The sequence below is a fragment of the Phaethon aethereus genome (assembly GCF_964289735.1).
Source record: "Phaethon aethereus genome assembly, chromosome: 5".
NCBI classification, from domain to species: domain Eukaryota; kingdom Metazoa; phylum Chordata; class Aves; order Phaethontiformes; family Phaethontidae; genus Phaethon; species Phaethon aethereus.
In genome coordinates, this window is record NC_138579.1 from 3,497,305 (window position 1) to 3,523,610 (window position 26,306).

A 26,306-nucleotide genomic window follows, 5' to 3' on the forward strand; every position below is an offset into this window, starting at 1 on the left:
GGGAAGGAGTAAGATACTGACATTATTCATAGAAGTGGACCGTGAAGGTTTTCGACTGCTAGTCCATTTACAATGAAAACTGGCACAAAGACATGCCTTGAAAAGGAAATACACAGGTTATCTAAGAAGAAAAGAATTACAATTCCTTCCACATCATTTATCTCCTTCTCTGCCAACTTTGGGAAACCAGGGTAGTTTGTGGATTGTTACCCAGGCCGACGTCTTGGGGAGTGTTTGCTGTAAATGCGCTCCATGCTGCACTGCAGATTCAGAAGAGCAGTAATGGCTTGTTTTAAGCACTCCCGATCCTCTTCATCTTCACTGCATTCCTGCAATTGCTGTGACATAATAAACATTTTTCTTTCAGATTTGTCTGATTTATAGAAGGGTAGGAAGACTGACAAACATTCTTACAGTGTTATCTACAGTGCTCAGTGAAGCCGGTGACTTCAAGTCAATGACAGAGTTACTACTAGAAGCACACTCAAAACTGTCTATGCAAACATTTGTCAGATACTCAGAAGTCAGTAGATACTCAACAGGAGAGAGCAGTAAGGAGTTTAGAAAGAACCCTTTACCAACAGCCAATGCTAATAGTCAGATACTGTTTTTCCTGTTACCTTTTTCAACAATGTCCGGTTTACAGCTGATTTTATTAGTTTAGAGGTTTGAAATAGCCAAGAATTAAATGCTGTTTTATGTAACTATGTATACTATGCCTTCAATGAGTAAATTAACTTCATTTTAGAGCACATTTAAAGAACAGAATGACCAAGATTCTCTCTTTGCTTCGTACCATTTTAAATTCTGCCATCTCCAGCAAACTCATCTATTTCAAGAAGAAATGTCAATTTTGCAAGGTACAAACTAACATAGTAAAAAGAAGTCTGAAATTCAAGATTTGCTACTAATAGCAAAATGTAAAGGCCGTGAGAATCAGCGTATTTCCTTTTTATAAAGGCTAGATCCGTCTCCACCACTAGGCAGAAACTTCGTGAATTAAGAAATTCAACAGGCTTTCGTATCGCCATACACTTGGTAGCAATATGCTTTGAGCAAAGCCTATTCAAAGAGTTCCTCTTTTTGGTTCTTTAAGGTGACCACACCTAAAATACTACTGATACAAATAAAAGAGATTTTTCTTTCTAACCCCTTTCATGTTCAAGATAGTATGATTTTTTTATTATTTTTAAATTCAAGCAAATAGATTGCTGGACAAAATCAAGACAATATGCCATGCAGTTTTGGATAAATTGTTTCACCTACATACTTTAAGAGAAATCTTACTTACAATCATTCAGCATGGCAGAAGCCTTCTTTTCCTTTCCCCACTATGTTCCCTCAGCAAGGATATGTAGCTTCCTCTAAAAGTAATTGAGAGAACAGGATTTGACCAGATTGGTCCACTCTCTTCATCTAATTTAAATTACTGAAATTTTTATTTTTCACATGCCCAAACAACCTCCATCTTGAAGATTAGAGAAATGAAAGTTTCATGGCCAAAAATTTCTGGGAAGTTTATGAGCTGAGGAACAGTACAGGGAAGGGAAAAATAAGATGTCTACCTCTGTGGAAACCCTTCTTTTCATTACTATCAGCCACAGAAATGCAAAGAACATAAAAACAGCGCGAAAAGATGACAAAGGCAAAATCCTAAAGGTGGGGAAAGCTACCGAGTCTGATAAAATACTCGTTCTCCTCACATGTTCTGAACAGAGTTTCTTGCATCCACTTTCCAAAGGGAACTGCACTTGGCAGTTAACAGACATCAAATGGCATGTTTTGCCTTTTTTGTATTAAAAAAGAAAAACACAAAACCAAAAACATTTGGGAGTAATCTAATCCATTTCTACACCCTAATGCATGGATTCCTGAAGATCAGGCAGATCACCTGAAGCATCTCTCATTCTCTGTAATCACTGGACTAACATCTGCTTTTCCAAATGTCAGTTCTTAACGAGCATCTTTCTGATTAAACAGCAGATGCAAAAGCATAACGCGCTTACTAGACAGAGAAAATAATGTAAGTCTTTAGAAAAGGGAAAAGGGGATCCTGCTTATGCCAGATATATTTAAAATACCAGTGATGATAAATGAAGAATATTAACTATTCAATTTATTGTACAGAAAACTATCAGAAAATAGTAATAAAGAACAACGTTCACTCAACAAATTGTATCATGTAGAATATGATCCTGTGGCATACTGACTGGGGTTTCTCCGTCAGTCAATGGCTGTCAATGATTAGGTGACAGCAGAAAAGATCAAAAGAGGGAACACTTCATACGTTTTGCATTGCTTGGGAACAACATCCCTGGAATCAGGGATAATCTTCTGCCTGCAAGTCGCATGAGAAGGAAGGATATACTCTATAGTCAGCAGAGGAAAGCCTTCTTGGACTTGAACATGGACACGAACAGACCTCTGCTTACCTTCAGGATTTTAGTGATATATCTAACTGGCATCTTGCTCAGGATTTAGATGAATTATATGACTCCTTGAGTTCTCTGCACTGCATTCAATAAATAGTGTTTCCTGGAACGCTGGAAATCAGCATCAAAAGATGCATTTATGAACACATACCCAGAGCTTGAAAGTCTGATGAAACATTAAGATCTCCTCTACACTGCCAGCATTAAGGTGTTTATGTTTGGAAATGTCAAGCACAGTGTTTTAAACCTGAATAGTCTGATAATCAATTAAAGACGTCACACTACCTTCAACTTTTGCTATCGTCAGTCATTCCGAAACAACCCACAGCAGGTTCATTTTCTGTCAATACTTGAACAAGCAAACAACATTAAAGTGACATCAGGGCCTGCCCTCTGACTCAAGGTGTTCAAAGGCTATTTCCTGGTGACCGCTATATGGCTGCTAACGAAAAGCAGACAAACCAAACAAATTCAACATGGGGGTCTCCAAACGACATCCAACCCTGGTGCCTCTCGCTTAGGCAGAGGAGTCTCTCATGCAGACCCTGCACCAGAGGCTGCGCAAACAGGTTTTTGCACCAAGGAGAAAAGTTCTGCAGCTTGAAAGAATTTTCAAGCTTTTCACACTTTTAATTTAATTAATTTTAGTTTTGCTATTTTGCAAAAGAGCAAACATGGAGGCCTGCGCTTCTGTCAATCAATCATTATTTTATTTACCTCCCAATTCAGTAGGGTTTTTTTGGTAACCTTCTTTAGAAGCAACAGTCTCAATCTTAGCTTCTCTCCCTACTGGAGCCATGAAAATATTTTGAGTATTCTGCTGCTTTTCTGCTTCCATTTTTGTTAGGTCTTTTTCAACCAAGGTTCCTAGAGACAAATACAATGGTAACAAGGAAGCAGTACCAACAGTTTATAATATATTAGTATTGTTGAACAAATATCCCTAACACCACTGCTTTTTAGAAGTCACTGCTGTAAATTCAGGATGTTTTCAAAATACAACATAGAATTCAAATTTTAAACCTGCAACTGAAGCGATCACAACAAAAGATTCTGTATTTATCATTACTCACTACAGAGCGATATTTAAGATCTCTGCTCTATGCTCACAAGGTTAGAAAGACTCAAGACAGCCAAGTGTCAGCCTCTGCAGCTGAATTTAATTCTGTTCAGAAATCTTGTATATTATGGATAAAGGTCATACTTCATCATTTTAACTACTAAAATTTCCTAGTTAAAAAAGGTATCATATACTATTATATTTCATGCAGCATCCTGCTGTAGTATCCAAGTTAAAAACAAATAAAAGTAACAACCAAATGTTTTTGCACTATCTGCTGGATTTTGTTCTTCAAAGATCTTAGGCAATGTTAAGAATGTGCATGTATAACCTGATCCTATCAATATTAACTGGAGTTACGAGCAGACTCCGAGTCTCCAAGAGACAGAAAAAACTCTTGCAGCACTACAGATTTAAGACAGGCTATCAAAACCAAACTATCTTCTCTGTGCTGTGGTTTAAAACATAAATAGTAACCACCCCTTCCTGTCACTAAAGAAAAAACTACCAAGTTTGCATGCAAAGCATTTAATCTTAAGTTTTGAAATCACACAAAACTCGGCGCAGTAAGGCATATATGTTAAAGTTTCCCTAAAAAGTGGACAAACACTATGCAGCATGTAAAATCAGTTGAATGTTTAGATTCTCCCAAAGCTGCGGCATAGGATTTCATTCTTTAATTTCACACTGATGCACTCCATTTCCCAGCTTCAAGGCACAATGGGTCATTAATTAGCTTGACCTTCAGCATAATACAGGTCACTAATCCAATTATGTCTTTTAAACGTGAAAGAAGAACATTTTAAGAAGTTCCAGAGAATTATCATATGCAGCTGACCCTTACGGAAAGGGAAGTTACACTATTTTGAAAGAGACATATCTATGAAGCTACCAGTGCTTGCTTCACAGCAAGGCTGGCAGAACCGTGCTCCTGCTGTCATCCTTTAGTTCTCTGATCAGTTTATTTTCTTTTGGAGGATGTCCTTGTAGAAACATAAGCTTTATGAAGGCAAAAATTAAAACTATGGCAACGTAAAGTTTCTGTTCTCAATAGAGACAGTGGAGTAATCTAGAGAAAAGCTCACTGATGGTTAGGGTTGTTTTGGGTTGTGGGTTTTTTTAAGCTTTGTTGACTTTTTTCTAAACTATCAATAGAAATGCTTAGAGGTTTAAAATTTATTGAGACCACTTGGATTTAAACCTTTCTACAAAATATTGGGAATCCGTACACTGGAGATGTGTGGTTCATGGGTCACAATATATCATTCTTACTTTTACTTATCTAAATCAGGATATGCAAAAAATCACAGGAGACATAATGAAAACAAGACTAAACGTTAAAAAAATAAAAAAGGAAAAAAGAAAAAAAAAGAAAAAAGGGAAAAAAAGAAAAAAGAAAAAAAGAAAAAAGGAATATGTGCCAGATATTAACTACAGACCTGGTCTTAAAACAATTCGTATTACTTTGGCTTGAGATTCTTTTCAGGAAATTTTATATTGTATTATATGTAAGTTCTATGTTGCAAAGTTTCCTTTTCTTCCTTCATACAAGTAAACCCTTTAAAATACAAAGGAAGACCATACAATAAACCTGTACAACACTGCTAGTATAACTTTTTACACTGAGAACTTAAAAGTGTAATTTCTGTTGCTATTACAAAATGCCAGCTATAGCCACAGGATATTTCACCTGTTTAATTTAAGTATATTCCAGTTAGTTAATAATTGACTTACCCTTATAAGTATTACAAACTTTCCCAACATAATGGGGCAAATAGAAACTTTTTTTTACATTATCCTCAGTTACTTTAAAAAAGCTCCAATATAAGTATTTTTCAAGATACTGCATTTTCTACAGCAACATTATTTTTTCTTATTCAAGAATGATTATTACAGATCTCAGATGTTAAATTTCTGCTGACTGCTGGCCTCTCTTCTCATAACTCACAGCAAAAACATTTGCTTGTAAGCAAAACGATATATGCTTAGTTACTTCTTGGCTTTTAGCTGTTATACCCAAGGGAAATATCTACTGATGTGAACCACCTTGCTAGTGCATATCAGAATAAAATATGTGCAAGTGATTTGTGCTCAAACCAATAGAGGCTGTTCTAAAATAAGTAAATAAAATTCTGCCTCAACAGGCAGAATTGCTCATAAATAGAGACTAGATGCCAAGCTAAACAACTTGTATGGTCAGATCACTGAAATATGTCCTACAGCAATAACTTTTAATCATCTAAATCAGAATTCCATAAAGTCTGACATTTCATCAATGTAATTTCTTAGAAGACAGAAAATAATAGCACTTATTTTCATTCCTCCTCGATATGGAGAAGGTGTGGTATGCTGTGAAAAATGGTATTCTTTGCTGTATCTTTTCCATTTAGGACTCGGGACAAATGGCTGAACATTAAGCATGGATTATCTTGACTCCACTGAAAGGAAGTGCCTCCCCAACCCCCAAAATAAGATCAGCTGAGCTGCAACTGGAGTGTGACTTGACACTGAGAATACTGATCTGAATTATGCTTAGCTTTTTCTTAATGGACAAAACCCTCAGAACTCAAGGAAAGAAGAAATTAGATTTGCATATTACATTTTAAACTACATTAGAACTCAAGTTCAATAAAGGATTGTGTAATGAAATATAATTATGTCAAATGTTCGTGTCGGAGCAACAGATGCTTTTGAAGACTTTTTTTACATGACTTTTCAGACATATACTGATTGGTGTCAAATTAATGTTTTCATATCTTTCAATTTTCAGAAGCACTAAGTAAAATCAATCGCCTATTTAAAAGCTCAAATTCTCCACATTAAGAATTGTTTTTAGCAGGAAACAAGAGTGTGGCTTCATTTACCTGTAGTAACTCAAAGTAGTGCAAACAATGATAGACTGGGATAAGCATGAGTCGTGGGAGGACGTATCGTACAGCTTCTTTAAACCCTTCAGCAGTAGACTGAAAAGGAAAAATAAACAGGATTACTTACACTGAAATACTCAAAATGGGACTGGAGAAGGCCCTGAAGTTAGTACTGCTTTAGGCAAGATGATTGTGCTAGACGTATCCAGAGTGTTCCTTCTGAGCTACATTACTCCATGCTTATATCTAGTAGTAAGGAAGACAATAAAGTATGCAATAACATTTTTGTCTAATGAGACTCTTTGTAAGATTCTGAGACAAAGAAATGCTCTGACATCAAGCAAAAAGAACCTGTGAACACCCTCTTCCAGGCACTACAAGCAGCCTTTTCCATCAATAGCTTATGGTGGATTTTGATACTCACTAGTAAACCCGTAGCAATGAAAACACCCCTAAGCCCTCCAGCGAATGCTGGCACAATCTGTCTCCTTAGAAAGGCAGCCAGTTGGATGGTCTGTGTATTTGCCAGAAGCAGCAAATCAATTACAGAAGCTAGAGGACCACATTACCCACAAGTCAGTTTATAAGCATCCTTTAATTCACAGAGGCGCTCATATCGCAATCCCTAGCACCTTTGTATTTCAGCACTGTCTGCAGAACTTGATTAATAGCATTAGTTCAATGTGACAACACCTAAAAATAATGCATTGTCTATGGCTAAGCTGCACGTGCATTATTCCCCAGTCAACAGCCACATCACAGAATGCAGAAAATGCTTGGACTTATTTTGAACAAAGCTCATACCCACTTCCAAAATAACATGTTTTACTGTGGGCCACAGTTTGCAGCAGAATTTAAAGAAAACACTGGAATGTTAAAGACCAGCTAGGACCCCTGTACAGTCTGATCTGTCACCAACTTCCCTCTGATGTCCTCTCCTACCAATTATGTATGCTGTGCTTCAATTTACATGCAATATGCCACAAAAATACAGAGGTCTCATCAAGTACTGAAGAAATTAATATTAGTATCTCCTCTCCCTCAAAAAATGAGAAACATTTTGTGACTTAGAAAAGTTTGACTTAGAAAATTAATTAGAAATCCTTTCCCATTCCCAGCAGTTAGAACTAACACAATCATTCAGATAGTGAGGAGGATGTTTTCCCAATGATGAGGAGAGGTTTTCCAAAGGATGGTGAAATCCCTGCCATTTTCCATACCAAGATAACTACTTAATAGGAACTGTATTACCTGATCTCCTTTTTGGAAATGGCCTCTCCCCCTGTTTAAGACTTCTGGCTGCATCTCTCTGCAATTGCCAGAGGCAGCTCATGCACGTCTGGCCCAGAGCTTGTACCTCCTCCGCTTCACTCCAGCTTGGAGAAGCAGTGTCAAGGAACATCCCTAGGAAAGCCCAAACCTTTCTACGGAGAGTCAGAAAGGAGGCCAGATTCATTGTCAAATGACTTGATTACAAATTTAATCTGGATTAGGGCTGTGGGCTTTAAATTTCCTAGGGAGGTGGGTAAAGAGCCTTATTTCACTCACCAAGTAATATTTAAGAGCAAGATGATCCAGCTTACCAAGTGCTCAGAGATGAAAAGGAAACACTCATCCTGAAGGAATGGCTCAGAGGAATCTCAGATTGCAGAGATGCAGGCCCCAGTGAACTGTACAAACTAAGCTCTACTATACTGGGTTTAGCTGAGAGCATCACTGACCAAACACTTGCTCAGCAGCTTCTCTAAGTGCATTTCTGAACACAAGCTCAGTCTTCTGAACAGTAGTCTTTAACAGATCTGCCATGCTGGCAGAAGGAAGTAATAAAAAGAAAAAAAAAAACAAGAAAAAAAAAAAAATCACACATGATCTTGCTGGATAGTCCTGTTAAAGAAATGATTCAAGAAAAACTGCCAGTTCCCACCTCAATGCCAAACAAGAGGACCTGGGATACGTAAAGAAGAAGGTGAAAATACTGTGCCTGGATGCCTGTGTTTGCAATGAAAAGGCAAAACAGAAGTGGCAGGTATGAGAGGTCACCCTCTATTCTTAAGGAAGAGAGTCTCATGTGGGTATTAAAAAAACTGCAAAAGACTCATGGATGGGTCAGGTCTGTGTCCAGTTTTCACAAGAGTAAGTGGAATCCAAGTATCTTACGCTGAAGAAAAAACAGAATCTAGAGGATTTCTTCCTCAGTAGAAAGTAAAGAGTTACGGACAAAATCCAAACCTTTGAAACATAAGAACTAAAAGCAATTTCGTATTTCTCATTTGCACTCACCTGAAAGTGGAGAGCAACAGCAGGTTTTGCCATTAAGTTATTAAAATGCTCATGAAATTGTGGAGAGAGAATATCCTGGGACAAGGTTTCATACGGATCAAAGGCTTGCTCCTAAATGAAAACAGAATTATATACATACATGAAGGATGCAAGATATTTCCATCCCAGCTGGTACAATTAATTCCTTTAATAAGCTGATACACAAGTGGAACTTTTCAAGAAAAGATCAATTTTGCAAAACAAATATTCAGTAAACCACAAACCTTTTTCACTTCCAAATTTTAAATGCACGCAGCATTTTCTCAGCATTCTTCAATCTCACCATACTTATCACTAACACAAACTTTGTTTTACTGAAGCAGTGGGAACCAAGAAAAGTTCTTGCTTTCAGTCCACTCACATTTCAGAAAGAATGGCAATTTATGTCCAATTCACCAGTAAGGAAGGAAGTGCAGGTAAAGTGACACTTCAGATGAACTTTGGAGACTGTCGTAAGGAGGCATTGTTGTACCACCACCATTTTGTGGTACATCACATAAAAATGGTCAGCCATAAGCAACTGGACTTACGCACACTTTTCTGGCCATGTTGTAAGGCTGGGAAAATATCTCTGGGACAAAGTAGCTAGGCCAAAAGAGAGTCAGAGGAATGTCCTCTAATGGCACTAAGGGTTTCAGGTACAAAAATCATGACTCTGGATGGGGTATCTGGCTGCGATACTGTAACATCAACTACATCAGGATGGGACGAAAACCTGACCGTACAGGAATCTCTGCAGGAGTTAACTTCTGACTGCCCATAGATCACCTGCTCCAAAGCCTGTCAGGCTGTTCCTGAGCCTCTGCAGATCCGTTGGGCTGAATCACTCCTGAACCAGCAGGTTATCTGCTGCTGATGGCACGATGCGCACAACAAGCACATACGACTGTTCACCTTAACGCAGAACTGCTTGTCAGAATACGTGCTGCAAAATGTGGGAGTACTAAGCTCCACAAAGGCTCATTTGAACATTCAGGCAGAGTCCCAAGCAGAGGGTCCAGGGGTTTTCCCACCTTACTCATGGGGCAGCTGCAATTAAACTCTTCGTGGGGAGGAGAGGCACAGAATGCACTCTCCTTTCACATGCAAATTGTAATCATCACTCTCAACTCCTCCTCAAGTTCTCATCATTGCTGTCCATTCGCATTAGACTGTATCTGGGGGAGGGGGAAAGGAGAGGAAGGTTTGGCACTTCAGCAGCAGCTGAAGAGAACTGAACAGGCTGGTTTTCTTGAGCAGAACCTGAACCCAGGTTACAGCCTTTTTTTGGGATATACTCCACACCTGCCCACTACCTGCAAGCATACAATACGGGAGGGGTGTGTGTGTGTCTTCTTTTACAAAAAACAAATTAAAGACAGGGGACAATAACACTGCATAAACAGTTTCTCTTTGCCATGAAAGCCAAGAAAAAATGAACATAAACCTCTGCAGAAGCAGTAAGCCAGCCATGGGGGGTGAGTTCAGCTGCATCCAGAGCCCGTAAGCACGAAGGGGCGATGGCTGCAGCTGCTCCTCCAGCTCGGTCTCCGGCACCACAGGATACAACAGAGAGCAGGGCTGGAACTACTACTCAAAATGTAACATTGCCGGTGAATCTACGGAGGGAGCCAGACCCTTATCCTGTGCCGTCTTTTTTAACTTTTTACTGCACGGTAGCAGTGTTTTCAGTTTTTTCCACCCAGACATTAATCAGTATTTTGAGTTCAAAATGGTTTTTTGAACATAAGGTTGAAACAAACAGCATTAAGCTATCTTCCCCAAGAGACTAATTAAAATGAAGGTGTTTTACACTTGCAATGTTGTAAAAGTTGCTGACATATGGAGACATTAACTTGATACAAATGATCTTAATGCAGCATACAGTTCTGGATTGGTGTTGGTACATTCCAGCCCCTTTTGCTGTAGTGCACTGGTTTCCAACCTTTTTTGCTTTGTGGATATTAAAACTTCTGCTATGGAAATGCAAATACCAGCATAACAAACTTACAATCTACTGATAATAACCTCATTTTACTAGCTGCCTTCTGAAGACCGCTTCAAAATAGGCACAAAGACACACTTGCCCTCAGTCCTGAGCTTCTCCTTCCACTAGCTGAACATGACTAAAGAGATTATCTAAAGCAATCATTAAAACAGACTGTAGTAGTTAGAACTGTAAAAGTTACTACTAAGTAAAATTTTTTTACCAGCATATCAACAAATATCCAGATCCCACTCACATGTGGCAAGCATCAGATTTTGAATTTCCTCCATACCAGGAAAAACTGTTTTATTTTCCCCATACTTCCTTATCTCAAAAACACTACAATATTTATGTTTAAACCTTCCAGAGAACCGATGCAGAAAAACAGACAAAGCAGGAAGATTCCAGTTTGCAAGGGTTGTTTGTTTTTAATTATCCTTTCAAATAAGTTGAAGGACCTTTATGATGGAAACACTACGCGAACAAGCCTGGCAGTAAGATAGGCAGAGCAAATAAACACTTCACTTTCATATCTCTCTTTAATGATCCCTTTTGCAAATACTCATAGAAGGATTATCTCAACATATGAGATGATCAAATGAACAGCCTAGTTATTACGTAGGTCTTGCTCCATATTAACAAATTAGTAAATTCAGACTTACTACCTGCATAAAACAAAGGTTTGAAAAATAATCTGTTCTTCATCTCCTATTTAAGTTTTTCAGCTTATGAAAACCAAGTGCTATTTTTATTAATTGAAAAGGATGTTTCCCTTAAAGCACAGGAAACCTAACAGTAGCTTTTGCAATAAACTGAGATATGTATGTTTTCCAGGATAGTGCTGTACTATTTCAAATGTTAAGCCTTCTTTCAGCTTTAATATAATAGCCACTTATTTTAATTCATTGTTCAACTGCTTCTCCTTATCATTGTATAAGCAATTATGCTTTGCCATCTTAAGAGCTGACCTAGTCAACTGGACTTTCTTACTGATATGTCAGACGAGTGGCTTATCGAAGTAACGCCAGCGAAACTTTATGGCATATTCAAGAGAGGCACATGGGCTAAAGGACCCATATTCTTCATGTAACTGTTTTCCTAATGGTACTGGTGTCTTCATGCAGTCCTCAGATTTAAAAAATTGAACATATATAAAAGTGAAATAAAAGTGTTCTTGTAATTTTCTTTATAAGCATCATCATTTTAAGATAAAAAGCATAAACTTCACATTCACCATGTGGTTCATCTGAGATACTCTCTCACTCCTTCAGGGCAGAACTTCTCATTTCACTTCCTCCGTGATCAAGTCCGCATGGTCTACATGATAACCTTTACGTTTTGGTTCAGAAAACTTGGCTCGATACACCGCTCAAGAAAAAGCAGACTCAGTTTAACCATGTCCAAAGACAGCAAAAACTTCATACCTACCTTGGTAATTTGTTCCAAGAGTTAGCTCCCCTGACAGTTAAAAAGGCATGGTGTATTTCTAAGCTGAACTGTCCTCTTGCCTTTCATATACTGCTTTTTTGCTGTGCACCTCTGCTGAGTTCCAGAGTCATTCTGTACTCTATTTTCAGGTCATGCAAGTACCTATATACCTATCCTATTTTCACTAAACTGAGCTCTATGTCATTGTAAAGCACTTTCTCAAAAACTTTACTTTGTGACTGTCTTCTGTTAGTCCTTCCAGTATTTCAACGCCCATTTAAAAAAAAAAACAACTGACAAAATAACGTAATAATGTTCCAGTATGAGCCACACCAAATCCATGTGCAGTATTTTCCCTTATTCCTACTCTCTAATATCTATTTTATAGGTCAGTGGGTATCAATTACATGTTTGCTACAATACTGAATAGTAAGTTTCTGTTCAGTTGCACGGCTGTTTTGGTACTTCATTCCTTCCCAGAGCTACTGCTTTGCAGAAGCATTTCCCACTCCAAACACACACAATGCATTTGCCTGAATTAAGAACATATTTTGTTTGCTTTAGCTCACTGTCCAGCATAACACAAGTCACTCATCTTGTAGATCTATGTCCAGCTGGTATGATTCTGGGGTAGCCCTGGGCCTGACACCAATGCCTACAAAAACTGAAGCACCACCTTCTTTCAGGAAGCAAACCTCTCAGATAATTACTTTTCAAATCCACAACCCTACACGATCATAGCAATTAATTCCTAATTAATTTTAGTTTTGTGCTTACCTGCTTGATATCATTTCTGTGACAGTTAGAAAACATACTTTAGCTTACCTACTAAAGAACAGGTAGGGAAGATCTCTGTTCAGAGGTTATTAAAAGGACTTTATACAGCTGCGAATCTATCAGAGATATCAGTCATGACCAAAAGTTTACTAAGAAAAACAAAACAACAAAACATTGTACCTCTGCAAGATCCTCAAAGCAGCTGCCAGCCAGTGGATGAGGACTACTTTCATCAGTCATTTCAACAGTATCCTCAATCAATCCTAAAAGCTTCACTGTCAACTCATGAATATCGGAAATGTTGCTAAATATCACATCGATATCCTGCAAACATAAAACTTATCTTAGTAGTGTTTAGAATAATTTATTTTCCTTATGCAAATATCAGAGCATTTTTCATGAAGTCTGAACCAAGATGTAAACGGAGAGGAGCCAACAAAAACCTAGGAAGAAAGTTAAATTACATGGTCTTCCCAGCCCTGCAGGCTTGTCTGGGCACATCCAGCCTTGAACAATTCTCACCCCAGTGAAAGCAAGCACACCATCCTTCCAGCCGGAGCGGTAGCAGTCCCGGTACAGGCTGTTCAGTGCTTTAGACAGAAACACCTGGCCCTTTCAGCCACAATTCACAGCTGTTCTCTTCCCCTCTGCTGATTCTTGTCTCTCAGGACACAACAGGAAGGAGACAATATAAAGCAGCTCCAAGGTCAGATCCTCTAAACCACAGGTAAAACTAAAGCAGCTATTCTGCTACGTTAGCAGAATACTACCTGGGTACAGAGGAGGAATCGGCAGCTTCCTTTTCCAAATTCTGCTTTTAGATTTTTCAAATCCAAATACCGCAAACACACCCAACTAGGCAGCCCCTTCCGACGACCTGCATTCTTCTTCTGACCCCTCTGAAACACACTTCTCAAAAGCCTTCTCTGCCCCAACCTAACACCGCAGAGCTTGCTTGACCTCCTGCCAGCGCCAAGACCATGGCAATCTCTTTGTGGGAACAATAAATCGTGAAATTTCTTATACCTGTTCCAATATAACAAAAGAATATTCCTCAGCATCAAAATATTGCTCCCTTCTCCTCCCATCATTTTCGTTTGAATTCTGTCCCCACATTTGCACAATCCTCTGATAGCCTATCAGCTACTGAGGAACCTCCACATTTGGCTGTAATAAGAAAGTCTCCTGCTGCCTCTCTTTTTAACCTGCTGAACTGAATCCCAGTTCAGGTTCTGCTGGCCTGGTCCCTCCTACTTCCTCCCACAGGAAGGATTCACTGATCTCTCATTATTACTTCTTTTCTTACAAGAGCTGTGCTTTCTTTTTAGACTCCAGCATCCTGAAAACAGAATTTGCCGCACATACAATTTCAATGAAATATTTCAATCATTTATCAAATAGAGATTCCCTTCACAGTCAGTCACATGCTAAAGAATCCAGAGCCAAGGGCTGTTTTACTTGCAGTTTCTGCAGATGGGGTGCCCTGGGGTAGACTTCAAATGTCAATTCAAGCATTCGTCTGCATTCACTGTACATGCAGGTAGGTAACTTAATTTTTGTGTTAAGCAAAAGTCTAACTATTACCTACATGACCACAGGACTCCAGCTATTGCTGGTGTCTGACGAGGAATCGTGTCCATTAAGCTTCACTCTGAGAGCAGTACTCTTCATATTATTAAAGGCAATTCCTCCATTTTATTTCATATACGGTCAACACTCACTATGCAGACATACAATAAATCAAATTTCATTTTACTTCCAACACAGTTAATGTAAAATTGTTATGTTATGACTGCTAATGGAGCAACTAGCATTACATATCAATAACCTATTAAAGGACTTACATTAGGTGTGAACAGTTTTCTGTTTGATAGGAAAGCTTCCCGAAATACTTTTATTATCAGATTCAACTCCCGTAGATATTGTCTTTCTTCTGCAATTTCATTTCTCACTAGGTCATAGTAATTGAGTTCCCCAGAAGAAGAGGGCTCGTCTTCACAGAGAGAAACCAAACCAATGTCATCCTGATCAAACATATCCATCAAAACCTAGCAAAGAAATTAAAAAAATTACATGCAAGTCTGATTTACACTTGGCTCAAGGTCAGCTATTTCAATGTGTTCAGAGAAACCCTTTGAGGTTTTAATACAATACTTTCTGTGATTACTTTCACAAGGGAGTAATATTTAAACTTTGGCAGCAGAAGGCTGGATCAGTTGCCAAAGCCATTTTCCCCTTTATAAGTTAGCACGACCTAGAAAACAAGTTACAATTCATGCAGAACTGACTTTGAAAACAAGGCATCTTGCATAAGCCTTTGACAAAACCCTCCTGATAAAGACAAAATCAAACAAAAATGTTTCTCATTTTTATAAGGATGAAAACTAAATGTCTTCTCTGTAATATAAAGAAGGAACGAGCTGTCATAACAAAGCGACATCAGGACAGTAACACAGCTGAGAAATAATGGACAATATAATTTTCCGTCCTTACACTGTTTTCTAAGTACTACTACTGTTCCAAAACTTAACAGGCTTAACTTCAACTTAAGTCTTTACTATGACAGGTCTGGCATGCACAAGGGGAGAAGCTTCTGTTATTTGAATAAGACCAGCCTCTCCTTCCTATCCTATTTTGGGTAAGTTTTCTAAAAAAAAAAACCAAAACAAACAAACAAACACCACCCCCCCCCCAAACCAACCCTCTAGTATCTACCCTTGTATCTGTCCAGAAGACTACTTTAATCCCAACTCCTTACCTTGTCAGCACACATTGATACTTTAATGTCCTGCTGGGAGATTTCAAAGTGCCGTATATTGAAAACATAGTTTCCAGCCAGCTTTAAAATGTCAGCTGAGATGTATTCTAAGACAGCCACAATATACAGAGAGACATGGTAATCTACTTTATAACCTAGGACTTCCTGCAAATTGAAAACAAGAGGGGAAAAATGCTATTTAGTCCACAAATTCATTTGGAATGACAATTAACACATTCAGTTTTTTACTAAAATTGATCTTGTCTGTGTTGATAATTTACATCCATGTAACAGGCAGGGCAAAGGACATCAAATGTAATCAGCTGCCTCAAAGGAAGTGCTTGCAAATACTTCCTTGTCCTATTTTGCCATATACTAACAGATGAAAAGCTACAGAACTTTCAATAATCCCTCCTCTAAAAATGACAGTCCTAAAAATAGGGTTCCTTCAAAGAAGGGACTTCACTGGAACCACTCTTGTACTTAAATTTTAGTCTGTATCTATGCTTATTGCAGGACCCTGGCCCTAGTCTGCACTCTTCAGAAAAGAGCACGCTTCATTTTGAATTGTCCTTCATGGAAAACATTGTCTTTCATGAAAGTATAGGCTCTATGTTCAACCTTTTATGTACTGCAATCCAGTTTAGTCCCTCCTTTACATTTGGCTGAATAACTAAGCTATCTGCATCCTTGCATTACATAAAGTAATTAAACTTTAATTATTAAAGATTGAACAGAAAAAAACCCAGGATGAATGTTGCACGTTCTTCTTGTGATGCATGCTCCATGTTCTGCAGAGCACGCACCACATGGCCTCTTATTTTTGACAGGACCATCAGGAATAAATACAGGTTTCATGCATTTGAATAAGGTAGTCTCGTTCTTGTAACATTTTGATGCATCTTCTAAAAATCAGAGGTAACTATGTCCACACACTTCTAAACCAGATTTCATAAAAGAAAGCCAGTGCTGTCTAGGAAGGTGTTATTTAACGTCGTTTTCTTTCCTGACATCTCTTCCAGTCTCATTAACCGTCATAGACTGAGACATTGTATAGAAGAACACAGGGACTACAACCTGAAAAAGTGCTTTAATTTCTGCTTATGCTTGAATAATCTTTTCTCAATGCAGCCGGAAACTCTGGTGCAACAATGCCACCACTGGAGAAAAGCATTTTTTAAGCTTTGAACAAAAAGTAAAATCAATAGAAAAAAGAAATACCAAAAAAGAGCAGTCTTTGAATCAGCCTGAGTCTATTGATTCAGCACCAATCTAAAAGTTATTAAACACTAATCTAAAAATCAGAGTCCTGTTTTAGCATTTAAAAAAATCCTCTATAGGGGCACAGTATGAATACATGCTTACTGCGTGACACTAAATCCCAACTGTAAGCAAGGACCTCTATACCTGTTGTAAGGGATGTGACAACTAAGAACTGAGAAGGCCGCTCTTCTCCTCAAAACCCACCACCACCAAAGTCTGTATTCGGTCTTTTGTTACACCTTTGCAGATCTATTGATTTTAAACCCACGGCATCAGTGACATTCAACAGTAACTGAAAGGACATTGATACACATCTTAGTTGACAGTACACAAGGAACAGGATCTACTCGTTCTCTCTTCTTCAATTTTGGCTTCTGCAGCATTTTGAAACAAATAAAGGCATCAAAACAGTGCTACTGAAGTAGGTAAGGTATTTGAGCTTGTTTGGGTTTTATATATGTTAAAAACTAAATAGTCATATTTCAATGTAGAGTAATACATTGACACACTAATGTCTAGAACATGATGAGTTTAGGGATCTACATTTTTTACATACTACAATATATTCATCCTGTTCTAGGGTGACTCAGAGTTTACTCTTTCAGCCCATATGTGAAAGTTACCTAATTTCACACAAAATAAAAAAAATACTTTAAAGGTTATGCTGGAGGGCAATAATACAGCTGGAGGTGTGTGGTGGGCAGAAGCAGCAATCATCAGGTTGTCAGTTTAAGTACCTTTAATAAAGGATGTATTTTGTCCACAGGTAGCAGGAGAGGGTTTCTTCTTTTTCGTTTCTCTATAGCAGACTGCGCATCAGCGATCGCCCACTTATCTATTGGATGCGGAAATGTCTTTTGAACGCGCTCCTGTCCAAACATAAAGAGTGCACTTAGATCAACCACAGTAATCAAAGAGAAGTTTAAAAAAAACAAAGCGGCAAATTACTTCCCCTGCAGTATAGACAATTATCCTCCTCCTCAGTGTTTGCAACATCTTCCTAACTGTTCTCTCCTTACACAACTCAGCTTCACTCTTCTCAATAATCCCAAACAACCTCTCTTCCCTAAGCATGAAGAACTCTTCAAATCTCCTAGAACAACTCCTGCTCTATGATCTCTACATGACAAGAGCAGCAAGAAACCTCAGCTGAGACCAGGAGCCCAAAATATAAACAACATCAGGGAGTACTAAACAGTTTACAGTCTAAATGAAAAAAAAAATCAAGTCAGTATTGTTCCTATTTCATAAAAGAGTGTAACTTGCCCTATCTCAGATCAAGTTTATGGCAGAAATTAAAAACAAGTGCAGTATCTTCTGTCATTCATGAAAAAGGCTGGCTGTAACACTTTGGACTCCACAAGCCCACACAGGAGCATCTTCCCTGCTGCACAGCCAGTCACAGTGGCTGCAGTTTACAGCCCACACTACCATGGTAAACTGTATGCAATTTCAGGTCACTTTTATATAGATTCACATTTCAACAGCTGCTATAGGAACAGGAGAGATGACCCCTGCAACAGAACAAACTGCTTTGGGCAGAAGTCCCACACCTCAGCAGACCCCAGCTAAACACGTACAAGACTCCAGTCCTGCTTTCCATTAAGTTCTCCAGGCTTCCCGCTGCAGCCCCTGTGAGCTGAGGAATGAAATGCTCAAAGAACAACCCTAAACTGAACTCTGATGACTGCTTAAGTGACTTTGGAAAAACAGATTTTTTTAAGTTAGATAGATGAAGGGGGCGTAGCGATCGCCTCCTGCCCACTACCGTGCCTTTACTCCACCTCTACTCCACTGCCAGGCAGGCACCATACGTGGTGCCGTGCCGTGCCGTGCCATACCTGACCTCTGCTTTGGACCTGTAACCTGGGCCACAATGAGTGCTGGATGAGTGGTAACTCTTGTAGGAGAGATTTTATAGAAGAGCTGAAGAATAAGCTGAAGAAAAAATGGTGAAATCTACGTGTCCCTTTGATAAAAAGGTTTTTGCACATATTCTGAAATTTAAAAGGAGGCCTCAGGTCTTCTTAGAGGCAGCTTTTAAATATTTACACACGGCCATTTAACGCTCAACTTTCTGCGTCAGCCGTCTGCGCCAGGTAAACACACGGTGACCTTTTCTCTTGGACAGCACCCGAAAGCTCTGGGCTGGTCACCGAAATGAACTTCCCTCGAGACTCTACCAGCAAAGTGGACGTAACGGGGCATTCAGCTGTCCTTTGGCTTAACAGTGCGCTTCACGAGTAACACGCGCCTTTCGCACTCGGACTTTGCCGGTTCCCAGTCTTTTGTTGGGAACAATTTGAAGGACTTTTTCTCTTTATAAAAAATTTATAATCTGAGATTTTAGACCTTGTTCTTGCAAATACTTAAGTCTAATATCATGCAGAAATAGCGGCATTAACTCCAGGTTGTTACGTAAATACCTGCATGATAAATTTAGAGATCACAGCTCTCATGTTTTCTCTTAACAGCTAAGGAGCAGAGCCAAAAGCCTTCATTTGCGGATCTCAGATGCCTGCTGGCAGTGCAATCTCACCAACAATATGTAACACAAAACTGAATTCTACTTTCCCTGCTCTGGAAGAGTCTGAATGTATTGAGCTACAGAACAGTAACATTCTGGGGAACCCGTTACCATTATCTAGACCCAGTTCTGTGTTTTTAAATTAAGTAACTGTTACATTGCCAAGCACAAAGTTTTATTATTCACAGCTTTAAAATGCCAGGTATATTTAAAATACAATACACTGGATTTAGTGTTTGCTGTGATATTTGTAACTACAACTCAAGAGAGTTGTCAGTTATCTCAGAAGACTGCCTGTATTATGTGCAGTTTTGCACACAGTAAGTTGTGGAGCATACACATACCCAATGAAAATTAATTCATACATACACAGGGTTTTTTTAACATCTCATGACTCAGAAGCAGAAAACTATGGAGTTGGTGTGTAGAACAATCAGTGCTATCTCAAACTGTCCAGTGTGCTGAAGGGTTTGATCAGCTGGGAACTGGAGAAAGAACATGGAATTTCTCAGCTCTACATCTAAAGTTCAAATCCAGACTCAAGGTAGTAATAATCCTGAGAGCTATTAAGAGACTATTAAGTTTTGCTTTTATTTAGTCATACTATAATCTTTATGCATCAGTATTACAAAATAAATTAATCATAAACCAAAACTAATAATTAATGATTTAACTCAATGTTGAATAAAGGGCGATTGCTGCATCTAGTAAGAATCTAAAACCCCCAAGGCAATTATTTTGTAATTTTTTTTTTTTTTTAAATTATTTCCATGCCACACATATAGAATATTACATGAGAACTTCATTTTGGTTTAGGCTGAAAATCCTAGCCATATAGATTGATGTAAAATTAATACTCTCCAACGCTATAATGGGTCACAGCTACATGAAAGCACTTTCTCCCTCTAGACTGTATACTGAAGTGCACTCCATTAAAGCCCTCATTTTGTAACCGATGACACAAAAGCAGACAGCTGCAATAATACAAGAGCCTCAGTGAGTTCAATAAAGTTCCAGGAACATACAACTCTATTCCCTCAGCTGCACAATCCAGACCTAACAACAGTAACCTTTCATTCCAATATTTATTATTTTCTGTGTATTTATGTCAAAGAGTAGGAAAACTTGCAACATCCTTACATTCTTAAGTCCAAGGTGTATTTGAGCAGCAGAAAATCCTTCAAAGTAATCTGCATTTATAAAAATAATGATGAAAGAAAAAATTCCCACCATTTCTATTCTGAAGTCCTGTATAGGAAAATGAGGATCCAATTAAGCTTGCTTTGTGAAAGCTGAATACTATGTAATTTTTTAGCATTAACAGGCTCTACTCTTCAGATTCACCTTGCTTTAACTTCAACCTGCACTGCCCAAAATATCTTAGTTCATCTTTGAGATTCTGCAAGCAAGCACTTGGGTTTTCAGTATTTAGCCTTACCTCTACATCTTGGACAGTCCGTGGCTGAGCAATGCATAGTTTATTTAGCAGCTGAAGTATTAACTCTTCAATGTAATAGAGGGAATCTTCTTTTGCTGAAAGGTTTGGGTGAACCTGTTGCTGAACCTGCCCAAAAGAATTAAAAAGGAATTAGGCTTTTTTCGCCATTTAAAGCTGTACAGAAGGAAGGATCGGGAAAAAGCAGAGTACCTCTGTACTGTAGTGCTGCAAATTTGCACACTTCCAGTCATTTCCCACAAATTTTCCTACGTAGTTAAGATAGCAAATCCTACTCCTGCCAAGTTGGCGTCTCTATTCAATTAAAAACTAAGTGTTTAGCCTAGGGAAGAAATTTCAAGCCAAGGCAGATTTCTGCCAACGATGCAGTGAAAACAATCACTGCTGGTAATTCTGCAGTTATTCATCCACAGAATGAGTAACATACAGTTACGTTACTAACCCTACTAATGAGTACCGGGTGACTGTGAACAGAGAAGGAGCACGGACCCACCAGAGGAAAAGACTTAATAGGCAAGGACACCAGGGTAAGAGAACTAACCAGTCTGCCAGGGAACCAAATTAATGTGCTGTTAAAACCTATAGCAATAAAAAGTCACGACCATGACACTGGAAGAGAGCTGCAACAACAATTTGAGATGCCTCAGAACCAGAAAACTAACTAGAACGTGAAACACTGAGGCATGAGAGAGAAAGATGTGAAACACAACAGAGAGGGAGACCTAAGGAAAACCATGAGTCAAAACACAAGAGTGTCAAGACTAGGAAATGTGTTGTGAGAAAAGCTGACCTCCACCTCCCTCTAACGCAAGGCAGGATAATGCCTTTTATCTCACTTCACGGAGATTAATCACAGCTTTCCTTTCCAAGGCTAAGCTAGACCAGACAACCTGGAACAGGCAACATCAGCATGTGCCCACAACTAACTCACCTTGGTCCAACGGGGCTGTTTTCCTACTAAAAATCCCCCCAAACCAACCAACTATCCCACCTTAAAAAAGCAAAAAAGCTCTCAAGAATTAGTCTATATACTCAGTTTTCCCTGGCAGCTTCTCAATCAGGAAAGCACTAACTACATCCTAAACTATAGCCAAAAGATTTGTAAGTAATACAATCCAGGGAAATTCCCTACTCTCCCCATACAAATTATATGTTAATCACCTCAAAAAAAGTAATCTTGCGTACTTACATTGGCATTCTGTACGTGGTTTCAAACACAAGAGAAACGGATCAGTAGTTTCTTGGGGGAAGACAATAACAACATCTTCGGGTCAATTCTGATCCTCTGAAATACATGCACTCCTCCCTCCAAAGACAACAAGCGAGTCCACAAACACTGGGGGGCTCTGAGGGCTTCCTCCAAATTAAGTAACTAATAATTACATAGCAATACCTCAGGGGCACTCAATTTGCAGCCCTGAAGGCTTTTGTAAGTCGTGCAAAAACAAGACCAACAAGGAAGTAAGGTGTCTAGCCGGCTTCCTTCCCTGCCTGCCGGGTGGGCAGAGCTGCCCGGGAGCCAGAGCCACTGCGAGGAACCGCTTGCTGCTCCACCTCCTGCTGTGCCAAGGCCTGAAAGAACTGAGGGAACAGGACTCCCCACACACGAGAAGAGAGGAAGAACCAGGATGACCAACAGGTAGGGAGAAAAAGTGAAGATCCACGGAGGGGACCACTGGAAGGGGCTGCTGCTGCACACCTTCAACATTCTAGAAGCAGAGATGATGACTTGGATGGAGAAGTCTACCAACGCACTCTCAAAAATGGAGGAGCACAGACGGGGACCAACGATGGGAATCTGAGTGTCTCAGGGGAGTGGGAAGGGGGACACACACTGAAAATATGAAAACATACACTAGTGGTGATTGTACTAGACTTAATAATTAAGGTATTACACGGTGGTATCACTCCTATGCGACAGCCAGGGAGAGACACCTCCCAGGCAACAACGCACATTTCTAGTGCTTAATTCTGCACTGGCATCTGTCCTCGAAAAGCAGAGGTGAAGAAACACATTAATAAGGCAGTTGTACACTAAGAGAGAAGGGAATACACATTCTGCTCTAATCCAGCTGTTCAGTTTTGTTCTGGAGTATCTGTATAGATCTTTATGTATCATTTAGTCTTCTGCACTTCAAACATGTATACTTCTCAGCGTCTTATTAACTGTTCCCCTGCTGATGTGTATACAAGATCATGTACTACTGAAAGAAAGAAAAAAAAAAACCCTCAAGAAAATAAAAAACATTCCTTGAAAACTTTTACTTAAGACTGCAGGTTTTCAACAATAGTCTGTGCACTTCATGTTCTTCCTGAACAGGAGAGTTTAATTCACAAAACAATGGAAAACCAGGAAGTGTCGAGTTAAGGTCCCGCCACGTATCTCTTATACGAGCATTACTACAGCAAAAGCATTAGCTAGCTGACTAGGAAATAAGACGAAATGATACTTCCCCCACAACGAACCCGTAATGATGCTCCACAGAAATGACAAGAACAGGAGCTGTAAGAAGATGAGAAAGGGAAGCTGTGCTTCCCTTAAGAGAAGATGGAGAACTCCCACTTACTGTATCAGATCGCAGCCATTCTCTTCTCACGAGGGTCACTCATTTTAAAAACAGACATCACTGCCACAAATACGTCATTTGTAACTAATTTCAGTTCACAGGTCTAAACAGCTCATGCCATACTTTCCTCAGCTTTCTCAAGAGCACGTGGATATCTAACAAGGTTGAGGACATGCAGAGGAGCCCTCAGCCCTCTTCAAACACTGGCAAAGAATCTCAGCTTCATACAACGGACACAAATGTAAGTACTGGAGTCAATTTTGCTTCCAAAGGAGGAAAACCAACAACAAAGCTCAACATTTCTTGTTTGAGACAACCCTTCCCAGAGGATTTAGAGATCAGCTTCCATTTGAAATGATACTGCCTGCAGCATCACGGAAAGGTCCCAGAGGTACTCATGCACTCCCTGGCTTCAAGACAAGTTATTTTGATGTAAGTGCCGTTACTGAGAAAAAAACAATTCCATAGCAAGACACTGTTTTTTATAGCAAACCAAAAAGACAGTTATAAAAGCTGTGCACTGGCTGATCAAATCAGCTGCTGCTGTACTAACAAGAGAACGCAATATTCACCTACACCCTGACTGAGAGGACTGGAAAAGCAAGGAGAGGCTGATAAAACACTGAACGTACAAGAAAAAAGCGGGAAGAACGACTGAGGACATGTTTCTTACAGAAGGTACACTCACCGATTTCAGGTTCAAACTGAAATATTTGAGCACAATTGTATTAGCTGGCATGGAATAATATAGCATAGATAACACAGGGCTCAATTTTGACCTGACTTGTAACTGCTTCTTTAAGGGTCAAAATCCTTAAACCCTCAATGTGTTTCACTAACCAGCAAGAGCTCTGCTGCAAGAACTCTGAGCAGAAGGTATCAGAGAAACCAGATTTTTTTTACCTACTTTACCTCTGAAACAACCCAAGCAGAGTGCTTGAAGTCATTGAAGAAGGAGATTAAGATTAGCAGGACTATTTTTTACTGTCATTCACACAGCTTTATTCCTTCACAAGCTGTTCCAAGGAACAGAAATGAATGAACAGGTATGAATCCCATAAGCACAGCATTTAAACATGGCCTTAAGGCCTTTCTTGGGGACATGCATTTCTTTTAGATGGGAGTTCCTAAAGTGCTCCTACTCTTGCTCTTCTTTACTTCTCCCTACTCTTCCACCCCTCCAACATGTGCATATTTGAGGAAAATCCAGCGGCGGCTTCACAAGGATGTCTCCTTCTTATGGCTGTAGGCTTCATCAGATTTGGCAGTGCCCTCTAAGACCTCATCTGCATCTGTACAAGCAGTGGCTCAAGAGGAGACTGAAAAATGCCTTAAAGGTAAATTGAGTTCCTCCCGCTAGTTCCTTCCAAGAGGCAGGTCCTGCACCACACCACAAAAGCTTCTAGAGAAAACAGGCAGCTGCAGAGATGAAGTCAAGCTCAAAATTCCTTCTCAGTGAGATGTGAATAGTCCTTACAGGCCCCTGGGAAGAAGTCTGTTAAGACAAGATGAAGATTTTTCAAGGACATAAACAGTATTAGGACTAGAAATAAAATGATCTTATTTTTTAGAACTAATATAATGGTAGGCTTAATTCTGAACTGCAGGAGTCCTGGCATGAAGTCTGAATCTCAATATTATCTGGAGTTGAGGAAATTCAGAAGTCCTGAGTATAATAGCAAGGGTCAAAGCACTGAATCTGAAACAACAAAACACCAAGGAAAAAATATTGAGTCAAAACTGCAAGTAACTTCTTTTTAGCCTATATTAACCTAAAGTAACTTCTATTAGCCTATACTAATGAAACAAACCAGCAGTTTGGCTATACTGCCTAAATCTAGTTTTACAGAATACATGTATTTTGGTAGTAAAACCACGTTTCAGAAAGCTCCAGTTGTTCCACAACACATAAGCAAAGCAACAGATTGTTCATAAAAAAAAACAAGAACAGAAAAATCCCAGACCCATGACGTGCACATCAAGTCTTTAGACAGCATATACCATCACAGAAATATAAATACATATTCCTGAAAGACTAGGAAACAATATTCCACTTCTCCACTTACATTGAAAACAACTACATTTTCAGAGAACAGAATTCCCATATTACCTGAGATTTCAGAACAAGAAGTTTCTAATTTAAAAATGCCACCACAAAATCTGTTAGCATGATAATATAACATTTCTAAGCTTACTATGCTAACAGGATAGCTTAATAAATGGCATGTTAAATTTATTAACTGTTTACAACAGAAACTATTCATTCTCCTCCCACAGCGACTGATTTCAACTTAGGAATTTTACTTGCCTTGTAAAAACACAGTTATACTAGATCAGTGGACAAGTAAAACTTTGCAGGGCTGTTTGTTTACTTGAGGAACAAAGCATATAAATTTGGGAGCGAGAAAAATAATTAGAACATAAAAGTTAAATATTTACTATCACGGGCTGGTTACGGTCTTGCCAACACTTGTCAGTGTTTCCAGACACTGTGTTCAAGGTGGTGAAAATACATCACTGACAAAGACAGAAGCACAGGTTTGCCCCATACCAAGATGCTGAGAGCCAGGAAGAAGGAAAAAACTAATCCAACAAATGTCTGGTTTTAGGTTGGGGTTTTATTCCTTCTTATCTTTTCTCTTCTCAAGATAACATTGCCCATTAGAAACATAAAACATCTGCTCAAAGGGCGTTTTTAATCCCTCATCTGAGTGATGCTCCAGAGGAAGAGGGGAACCAGATGTAGTAACTTAAAAGGCCTGTGATGCTCTTATTCAGTGCAAGATGACAGCATTGATATTCCCAATTTTCAAGCACAGTTACAGCATAATTCTTTAGAAAGAACCACAAAGATTTAAAGACGTGAAGAGATATCCCAAATAAAAA

The 26,306-nt window shown here is 39.1% G+C and overlaps 1 protein-coding gene across 2 annotated transcripts in view; it reads right to left on the reverse strand.

Moving 5' to 3' along the window:
• SOS2 (SOS Ras/Rho guanine nucleotide exchange factor 2) overlaps window positions 1–26,306 on the reverse strand; it is a gene marked incomplete at its 5' end in the record, with an annotated part of 54,354 nt that overhangs the window by 20,317 nt on the left and 7,731 nt on the right. Inside the window, 8 exons of one of the 2 annotated variants that reach the window (XM_081999806.1) lie at window positions 211–338; window positions 6,357–6,455; window positions 8,640–8,750; window positions 13,030–13,173; window positions 14,694–14,897; window positions 15,608–15,772; window positions 17,608–17,739; window positions 20,836–20,961. In XM_081999806.1, coding sequence (XP_081855932.1) covers window positions 211–338; window positions 6,357–6,455; window positions 8,640–8,750; window positions 13,030–13,173; window positions 14,694–14,897; window positions 15,608–15,772; window positions 17,608–17,739; window positions 20,836–20,961 — 1,109 coding nt within the window. The remainder of the gene's footprint in view (window positions 1–210; window positions 339–6,356; window positions 6,456–8,639; window positions 8,751–13,029; window positions 13,174–14,693; window positions 14,898–15,607; window positions 15,773–17,607; window positions 17,740–20,835; window positions 20,962–26,306) is intronic. The other variant, XM_081999807.1, reaches the window with a different exon arrangement.